Below are 11,102 nucleotides of genomic sequence, written 5' to 3' on the forward strand. Positions count from 1 at the left end.
ATATTCAGATAATTGAAAGCAGTAAGCGCAGCAGGACACTGTGTACTAGTTCAAAATATTTTTTGATGATACAAGGCTACCGTTATATGCTGACCCCCAAAAATGATAAAACAAGCACCATACACCTGACCGCAGCAAATACAGTTCATACAAAAAATCCATGCACTTGTATGTGATTAGCAGCAAAATTATTAAACATTGGTATTCTTCATAACTAAATGGAAAAGGTTACAGGAATATTTAATTCAATATTTTCACGTTTACATATTCTGTAGCAGCAGTACATAGTATCAAATCTTGCACTTGCTACAATCTGTAGTTGTACAAGTTGATTACTCTTAGCTGTTGTTAATGTTTTGGTGTATTTAACTGTGCAATTTTTTCCCAGGCAAATATTACTTATTTCATTTAGTGATAGTCAGTAATGTTTATATTTCATTACATTTATGTAATGTCCTATATTAAAAAGGGATTATTTTTAAAATTACTATTGTAGATATTTAAAATAAGTTTTTTTCAGTACCCAAAACATAACAGCTTTCAGGTTATTGATTTACTGAGCTTGAAGTGATAAGTAAATAGTATTAATGAGCTTCAGACACACTGACATGTTATTTCTGACTTTTTATTTTTCTTTATTGTTACAGTTTACAATTTCAGTTTTGGCTAACATGATTGAAAGAGCAGAGACAATCCTAGAGAATACAACTGATTATAAAGATAGTGAAGTCGTACAGTGGTTTAATTTTATAGAAAAGTTTGTAAATAATTGTCCACCAAGTATTGAATTGGAACGACCAGTTGTGGCATTAGAAGCAAGCATTTTACATCGCCATTTAGATAGGAATAGGCTCATAAACCCTTCTTCTTCCAACAGTGATAGAACTTCGAATTTAATTAAAGCTTTGTGCATTATAACTGATGTCAACAGACGTCAGTAACACAATACTGTTATGTAGATATTTGTTTATAATTCACTGATAACCAGTTCGTAATTACTTGTAAATAGTTGTAATAAATCGATAAAAAACTTTAATACTAATTTTTAAATATTATTTCATAAGTATATATTTATATATATATATATATATTTATCTAGAGTTTAACGTTTAACTCTAATAGTTTATTTTTCATTTATGGTTTTATTTTATGTTTAATTTTTTATACATAGTAATAATAGTTTTATACGCTTTAAATTCAGTGGATTATAAATTTATTGTTCCTTAATAACTATAATTACTTGTAGATTTTTTTTTATTACTTATAAGTAATTTTTTTTTTGTTTAGTTTTTTTTATTTCATATAGTATAATATTCTTCAAACACATAGTATTTTCTTGGAAAGTATTCAGTTTAAATGTATACCGCAGACTAATAGAAAATGACTGCTACTTTCTTTTATTGTTTTGTAATTTGTGATTATTTAATTGAATGGTATTTTGTAATGAAAATCATGTTTATCCCACTTAACTAAGATATTATTGTAATAAGTGAAATTGTACTAAGCGTAGTTTTTTGTAGTATTAATGATATAATAATTTATTAAACTTAATTATTAGATAAATTAAATAAGCATTGTCTTTTTTTTGTAGTATTAAACTTAATCTGCAGTTGTGTGTTGATTAGGTATTCTGGTAATGCATATCATTCCCTAAAAAATTATTCAGACTTAATTCTCTAGATAGTTTGGGGTATTTATCTACACAGTTTGAAAACATAACTGTATTGCTGAATTTTACTGGTATTTTATCACTTTGATTTCATATTCTCTGTTTGATTTAGTTCTCTTGTATTTATTAAATTTTAAAATTCAGTATTAACACCACTCCCTTTTGCATTTGAGTGTGAATAGCCTTTTTATTGCCCATTTCTGTTTCTATAAACATTTTCCATATTTTTTACTCATTCACAAATCATATCTGTCAACTTGTCAGTTGGTATTATAAGCCTGAAAATTCAGTTCCTCAACATATGACATCATGAATACATGTGTACCACATTTAGAACTGTCAGTACAGCGTAAAGTCCATTTTATAACAATTCAAATACCAGTATAAAAATTATTTTAATGTAATTTACATTTAATTAACTTTTTAAGATTTTATTTTACAGAATTTCTTAATGTTAATAATTATATTGTATCCTTATAATTGTAGGAAAGTTTTGTAGAAAATGACGGTTAGTTTGTAAGTATATAAAAAGTATTTTTTTTAAATTTAAATATAAAAAGTAAAAAAAAAACCATAGAATATGAATAGTTCAATGTAGTATCTTACGATAAAAAAAAAATAATAATAATAATAAATAAGCTCATGATGAAGAAAATGTACATTCAAAATATGAATGAAATTTCTTTTTGTCAGTCTTATTTTTATATCTTTTAATTCATTATTTTACAATATTTTTATTTAATTGTAATTTTTTGATATAATTTTTGAATTTATTTAGACTTCTAGAAATTAAGGAATAAATCCCCTTGTTTGATTAATCCATATGTTATTCTAATACAATAAACAGATTTTATCCAAAAATTGTACTTAATATATTATTTTCTTTTAATGTATCATAGCTTCTTATTATAACATTTAAAATTTGTTGAAGTAGACTTTGTTCATCAGTATTTAGTTTTATTTACCTGAAAAATATTGTTAGAAAATTAAATGAGATCCTTTTGTTTAACGTTAGAGATGGTCATTTGTATGAGTATGTAAAGAAACCCATCAAGGATGTTTTGATTTATCTTAACAAAAAACTGATAAATTTACTTATATAATTGCTTTCAATGACCTAATCATTTTATATAGAGATGAATAAATTTCTCATGACAAAAAAATACCATCAAACTGTTCTGATAAAATCTTAACTAATATAAACTAGATCATATTGAGAATAAAACAATAAAAATCAATGATACATCACAATATACACTTTTTTATCATACAGTAAAACCCTGGCAATCCAAAATTATACGTAATCCAAATAAGAGTTAAAAGAAAAAAAATTGTATTAATTAAAAATTTGCATTGCTTTTCACCTGACTTTGCTTACTCACTTTTAACTAATTGACTGAGAACTATATTAACTAAATTATTAATGTAAATCAACTAAAATATGGTAATTAATGCATTTTCCAGTTAGACTTGGTTTAAATACATTAGCTTTATATATTTCTGAATTGATATTAATAAATTAAAATTTCATGATGCAGGGTCAGTAAAAGATACTATATGCAAGGATATTTTTTTTAATTTCAGTACTTAACCTGTACCACAACAATAATTTAATCTTTTTTTGTACAAAAATGAGTCAAATCCTACATCAAACAGCAGACTTATAAGTATTAACTTCAGTGATTCATCAACACTTCATACCATAATATGTTGTTGGGCATCCCTTAGAGCTACCTAAGTGCTTTGGGAGCCCCTTTGTTGTATGAAATCAGCGAACTGATTACCTTCATTTTCTCAGTTATAGTTCCAGTTTTCCTGGAATCATCAGTAATACTTATAATTTTGCTGTCATTGTAATCTTCATAACCATTCTCACTGCCATTTGCTGTGTATTGGCTTTAGTCATTCATTTCTATACCCACACCCTGGTAGTTGTTTTCCTAGGTTCAGTATATCAATCTATGTTCACCAAATTTTGTGCCATAAATTTTTCACCTATTTTATTTTATATCACATGCACTATTCCAAGTTACTACTGATATTTTAATATTTCCTAGTTACTGATGCTTCAGGTATTGTAATTAAATTAATCAAATTATATTTGCTATAATTTATCTAAATTGAAAGTTATAACGTGACAAAGAAAGAATTGTCATATGCAAGTATAATATGAACAAATTTGAATTATTTTGATATAAATTGTACGCTTAATCCAAACAAGAAAACAGTCCCATTTTCTTCTAATTACTAGGGTTTTACTGTATGTATATTCAGGTTTTGTATTTTATTTATATGATGAATCTTTTAAGAAAATTAAATTCTTTGCACTAAAACCTCGTGTGGTTGTTGTGCATGTTAAGTTGTGCGTGGAAGTAGTGGTTGTAGGGTTGTGAGATCGTTACTAAAATAAAATTAGTTTCTTTTTAAATAATTAGTTTTTTGTATTGGTGTAACAAATTTTATGAAATGTAATAATTTTTTACTCCTCCATAAAACTATTAGATTGTAGATTAATGATATTGATGATTTTTTGATCTTACTTTAATTTACATTATATTAATTACATGTGCCCTATTTATTAAGCTTTATTACAATTTTATATGTATATAGAATTAAGATCTTGAAAAGAGAGAATTGTCTCCTAAAAGAAAAATATTTTGATGCAATAGTCATGTATCAAAGTAATTTTTATTATTAACTTCTTTTTTTTATTATTAAATCCATGTTATAATTACAGTACAATTTCACTTATGTTTTTATATCCACATTTTTATTATGTATAGTTACTTTATCTTCACCTTTGAAATTATGTACTTGAATTATTATTTTAATTATTTGGTTAGTTACGCACAAATTGACAATGGTCTCTCTGCTAAATTGTGTAGTTTTAAGACTTTTATGTATAAAATTGACTCTTTTATGGTCAACTAAAGAAGTTGATTGAATATATTGATTTTTTAATCATGAATTAGGATACATATTATTGTAAATAGTAATGCATAGTTAAATTCATAAATCTCAGAAAATAATATTGCATAAACAGTGTTTATAATATCTAAAAATCAGTATGTAAATTTTTCATTCTAAACATGTATTTGATTTGAAAAAGTCATTAGATAATATATATAAATGATTAATGTTTCCTTTTTAATTATCAGTTTCTGTTTTATGAAATGTAACTTTACTTTGCCATAAAAGAATTAATTTAAAATGTCTGTAGTTATAATAATAATAAAAGTCATATTTAATTTAATCTAGGAAAGACTAGTTGTTTACTGTCAAAATGCACCAAGCAACTTTGTGGTGCTAGTATATTCTCATTTATGTCATTAATATTAAAAACTTAATAAATTAAAGTTATATGATAATTAAAATTGATATTATTGTGAAATTTTATTTTTTTTTACATAATTAAGTATATTTTATAAATAAAAAAATATATATTTTTTTATGATAGGAAAGATTTTGGACGAATTTGTAGTATAATTTAGATTACATTTTATTTATAATACTATGTAATTTGTTAGTTTTTCTTTGTAATGATTAATATATTGCAGCTAATTTTATTTATTTTTTTTTTTTATTAATTTTTTTTTTGTTATTGATTTATTGTTAAAATACGTTATATGTGCTATATTTACTATTGTTTTCTTTTTATCTTTCCTTTGTTTATTATTTATATATCCTAAACTTATGTAATTTGCACTACCTTCAGTGATGTTAAATAAAAAAAGGTTAATGAAAAATTAATCCTGGTTTAGAAGGGTATTATTGTTAGTTGCATTTGACTATTTTAAGTTAACATTGTTTGTGCATTATCATACATACATTGTACTTTAAAATTATGAATTCTTCATTATACATCAGCTTGTTAGTAGTGGTGATTAGGATTTTAAAGAGGTATTCCTCATAAACAGTTTTATTTTTCATGATGTAATTAACTTTATTACTAATTTATAATTACTTCAATTTGTTTTTAGTTTCTGATAATATAAAATATCTTTTATTCATGATTGAATATGGTTAATAATAAAAAAGAGTAGTTTGTAATTCTCGTACAATTTTAAAATACTTATTTATTATTATTAGTTCATAGTATACTTACTTAATTTGGTCTTTATTAACATATAGATTTTTGTTGCTGTGATTTATTTACTGTGCATTTTGTAGGTAGATATGAAGAATGTGTTTTTTTTGTTTTATACAAGTTGATATTTTTTTTTTTAATAGCTACTGATGATATTGCTGCATTATTGATGAACAAGGATTTCCATATTTGAGATCATTTTGCTTATTCTTAGTTATCTGTTCTTCAGTTCCCCATATGAGCTTGTTTAATATAACATTCTACATAAAAATGGAAATAATTAAATAAAAATAAAAAGATTTTATTTTAATCCTTAATTATAAAATTTTACATAAAATATATTTTATGATAGAATTCAAAATACTTATGAAATTTCTTCTAGTATTATTATTAAACATTTATGTTAGTTAATAACATACCAAATCAGATAATACCATATGTAATACTGTTATGAGGAGTTAACAGTTTCTGATGTATGAAAGTTACCTAACCTTTCATGAAGATCTGAATCATTAAATATTTTCTATAAAATTCCAGTTTTAACTCTTTTTACCTCTGTACTTGTATATTTGTATTTACAATAATATGATACAACAGTGCCATTAACATAGATTCATATTGTGTTTTTTTATTACATTTATTCACCAGTCCTTTATCTGTAAATGTTTTTATGATTCTATAACTAGTAATATCTATTATGTTTACTGTAGACAAATTGAAACCTATGCTGCGTTTTGTATCCATTTTTCTTCACCCTAGTAAAGTTTTCTAATAGATGATGGATATTGAAGTATTATATTTATAATTACGGCATAGCTATGTTAACTGGAACTGTTGATAACTGAAAGACTTCAATTAAAACTAGCAAAATGAAAAAAAAAAGTTTCTTTCGTTCATATTGTTATAGTAGCATGATGTTCTTATTTGCAGTTTAGTGGTTTAAAATTTAACTTTCAGTTCTGTTTAGTTCATTATAACTATAAATAATAATAAAATGTTAAATATATAAAACATAATTTGTTTTTTTTTATGTTGTATTTTTTACTTTTTGATATAAATGATAGATTTTTTATTACAAATGCAGAGTAATCAGCAGTACTTATTTCTTGTTGACATTTGGAAAGTGGAATTGTACTTGAACCCAATTAGTTTTCATAAATTATCCTCCATTATATTTGTAATATTTATAGTTATTAATTTTGTCTAATAACAATAAAAATTTTAAATATTAATTAATTAAAAGTTAAAGAAACAAATAGTTATTCTATAAAATTTCAGTTTATTTTGGTAGTTTTTAAAATAAATTATTTTTTCTACAGGATCAAAAATTTCAAGTTTTGTATAAAATGCTTAGTATTAAACTTGCTCAATTGGATTTGTTGATTACAATTATATAACAACGGTTGAAACACACATTATGATTTTTTTTTATTTAAAAAAAGATGATTGTATATTGCCTTTAAAAAGTTAAGAAATTAGTTTTTGTGGGAAAACATGATATTGTATGTAGAGCAGTCATATATACATATATTTATTTATTTATAAAGAAAGAATAATTTTTTTCATGTTTTGGTTTGAATTTAAGTCATAATATATATATATATATATTTTTTTTTTTTCATAAAACCAGTTATTTTATTTCAGTAATTAGTTTTATAATTTGTTTTATAATGTAAACTCATTTTTAACCCTTAAAAGCAAAATTAATTAGTGTTACATAAATTGTTACTTTAAAAACTTTATCAACAGTTTTGGTCTATTCTGTAATTGTATTGCTATGTTGAAAGGCAACAGAGGAAGAAGGTTAAAATGCTTAAAATAGATAGTAAAGAAGAAGAATTTTAAAGTAATAAAGTAAGATGCTCAACCACCAAGAAAAATTGAAGTCTAGTTGTAGAAATTTCACTGGATAGATTTATAGAGGATACTGCTGTGTTTTTGTGTGATAATATTTTTATATTAATAATTAAAAACATAGGTGAAAATTTCAATGTCCATCTATAATCTAAAAAATGTCTATTGAGAGATTTCAAGTACATTTTAGAAGTGGTATTGTATTATACTTTATTGATTTAGTAACACTGTGAAAAATAAAATCCAAAGGAAGTTCTCTTTCAGAGAAAATATATTTAAGGGTTAAAGAATAATCTTGTTTTATTATGTTCTCTCATTTTTATAATATTTCAAATGTTTTAATAATCATTTTTGGTAAATTTGTTCATTGTTTCATTTTCAATCTTAACAAAAAATTAAGTTAAACAAAATTACATTTTTCTAGAAATAAATTGAATTTTTTTTTTCTGAAGTTTTTGTTTGTGTTTGTCTTATTTATGTTCAGAAATAATGGAAGTTGTAATACTTCCATCCTTACAGCATATTGATTTAACTACATAAGCCATTCTAGCAATAGATCTCTGTGTTTTAAATTTGGTGCTTTGCTAATGTTTTTAGTTAAAATAATTTTACGCATTATTTCTCTAACATAAAAAAATTACCATTTGTGATGCAGTAATTAAATTTGTAATTTAAAGATACTTGCAGCAGATTTTTTAATGTGGTTGTGCAAAATATCAATAACTTGCCCAACACATATTTCTTTACTGTCATCGTAGCTCTTAGAGTTAGTTATGCTGTAGGCAGTAAAGTATGGTAATCGGTCAAGTGAGGAGTAATGTTCATATGTACTTGTTTTGGGGTGTTTGTAGCTTAATAACTCTTGACTGATAAACTGATTTTTACAGGTACTTGTGTATTGGGACAATTTGTAAAAGTTTCGGGTCAATATCTCCAGGAGGTGGGGTAGATAGTTTTTTGGGGTCAATTTTCTCAAAATTTTGCAAGGATAACACCACTTTATATTAAGCCCAATTAATGTGTGCGTGCTTATCTTACCATTTTAAAAACATTTGCCCCAAAATTACCCCCTTCTGCAAACATCAAAAAAGGTATCTTTTTATTTATTGCATATTTTTTAACCAAAATGTTTTTTATGTTTTCCTAGGCATAGTAGTAGTGAAAGTGATCCTAAAAAATACTTTGGGAGGAGCTAATCAAAGTTTAAAAATATTAATTTTTTAAAATATTTTGGTTTATTTTCAAGTATCAGTATTTTCCCACCATATAAGAATAAATAATTCCAGAAAAATATGATAACTTTGCTGTCAGTTTTTTTTTTTATTGATGCCAAAATTACATGTACTACTTGGGTGTTCTACAGGTGAGCAACATAAAACTGAACCCATAATGTAACCTCTGCAGAATCGGGGTAGATTATGTTGGAATAAAATTTTATGAAAGATATGGATAAATTAAATAAGAAAAACATAAAATGTAATTCAGATGTTGCATTAATTTACCTTATTGTTACAAAAGATGTTCAAATGACCACCCTGGGTACTGTTGAACTTTTGTGATCGACTGATCATATTGAGAGTCGTCTGATGCAAAATGTTGTTGACAATTGCGGTGATTTCTTGTTGAATGTTCACCTTCAGTTCATCAATATTGTGGGGATTAGATGCATAAACTCTCTCCTTTAACGAGCCCCAGAAGAAAAAATCACAAGTAGACAGCTCTATCTATCCACCAACATTGTTTTCGAGAAGCCAGTTGCAGTAATCAAGTTGTTTTGGTTTGTCTGTCCTTCAGTTGTAGCACTGTACGATTTCAATTTTAGTTCATAAAGAATTTTACGACAATGTATATTTAACACCAGATTGTTGGGATAACTTACATAGTGATTTTTTTTTTTGGACTGAGTAATTCTTTCAATATCAGCAATGTTCGGTGGAGTCCTAACGGAAGTTTGCCTATTTTGTTTTGCATTTGAAACTGAGCCTGTTGTACGCCATTTTTTAACTAAATCATTCATGCTACTCTTTGCTGGAATACAGGCATTTGGAAATTTTTCTATGAACCCTTGACATGATTCTTTAAACAATCCAGAATGAATATAGGCCTCAACTATAGCTATCCTCTCCTAGATTGAATAAGGTTTTTTACACAAACACAACTGTACTGACACGTAACCACCTGACAGATGACAGCAACAATCAGTAGTAACATATTCATCCATTAGTTGTGCTAGTTGTCTGAGAGTCTCAAATAGTGTTGGGTAGTGGTTTCAGTATGGGTTCGGTTTTATGTTGCTCACCCTGTATAAAATCTTTTATTTGTTAGCCTTTTGAACTATAATTCTTAAAATAGTGAGTAGTAATTACATTTTTTAGACTGCATTATATCAAACCCCAGTTTGTTATAAAGATGAACAAAATTCACACAAATGTACAAAGATTTTAGTGAGCATTATCCCAATTTTGTATAGAATTCTATGCTAACATTTATTCATGAGGATTTTTGTAATTCAAATTTTTTTGCCATAGAATTGTTAGCAATACAGTTGATATATCAATTCTTATTTACCAATCGATATTGAACTTCATGAACTGTTAAAAGGATGCTAAATTGCTGGTAACCACTGTCAATATGTTGGAAGGGTAGTTCCTGAGGCTTTAAAGGTTCCAGGATCAAATCCAGTCAGGCACAGCATTTTATCATACCCTACACATTTCTATTCTATATTCTCCTGCACAGGCTTCTAACGTGTAGTAAAATAATCATCTCCAGACTAAATCTAGAAACTTTACAGTAAAGCCAAGATTAAATACATGCTGATGGTATGGGATTTCATAAATATTTTAAGACAAAAAGAATGGAAAATTGTTTCAGACCTTACAAGCAACCGTTAATGCAAAAAAAACATGCTTTTCTATAAACAATGATCAGCATTTCCCCTCTTTCTGGATCATTGCAAATTTTGGGTGCTCATAAATACTTACCAATGGTATTTACATTTCATGTTTATCTCTAATGAAGTTTTGATTTTATCAAAATCATATTTTACAACTAAATACTTAAAAAAAGAATAATAAAACTAGAATTAAATTAATAACACGACACAGAATGCTGAACTCTAAAGACATAGTTAAATTTGTCGATTTTAAAAAAGCATTTGACTCTGTTGATAGAGAAACTGAAGACAAAATAATTCTAAAATTTGGTGTTAAATCAAAATCAGCTAATGTAATAAATAAAACCTTACACAAAACGTCAAAAGTTATATTCACAGGGGAAAATACTAAACCTGTTTGTAACAAAAACAGATACTAAGCAGGGTGATGGTTTATCACACTTTCCTTTAATTGTGTGTTGAAAAAAATTGTAAGGGGGTGAGATACTAAAAGAATGAAAAATTTTATCAACAAAATTGGGGATGAAGAATAAATCTATTATGAACTACCTAGCATTTGCAAACCATTTTGTCATACTTTCCATTTAGGTCCAACA

General features: G+C 25.6%; 1 protein-coding gene across 1 annotated transcript in view; it reads left to right on the forward strand.

Moving 5' to 3' along the window:
• Positions 1-982, forward strand: part of Patr-1 (Protein associated with topo II related - 1) — a 58,010-nt gene extending 57,028 nt beyond the window's left edge. The window contains exon 14 of the mRNA XM_075361926.1: positions 648-982. Within this exon, the coding sequence (XP_075218041.1) occupies positions 648-941 (294 nt within the window). The 3' untranslated portion in view covers positions 942-982. The remainder of the gene's footprint in view (positions 1-647) is intronic.
• Positions 983-11,102: the final 10,120 nt, after the last annotated feature.

This window comes from Lycorma delicatula, chromosome 4 (assembly GCF_047948215.1).
Source record: "Lycorma delicatula isolate Av1 chromosome 4, ASM4794821v1, whole genome shotgun sequence".
NCBI classification, from domain to species: domain Eukaryota; kingdom Metazoa; phylum Arthropoda; class Insecta; order Hemiptera; family Fulgoridae; genus Lycorma; species Lycorma delicatula.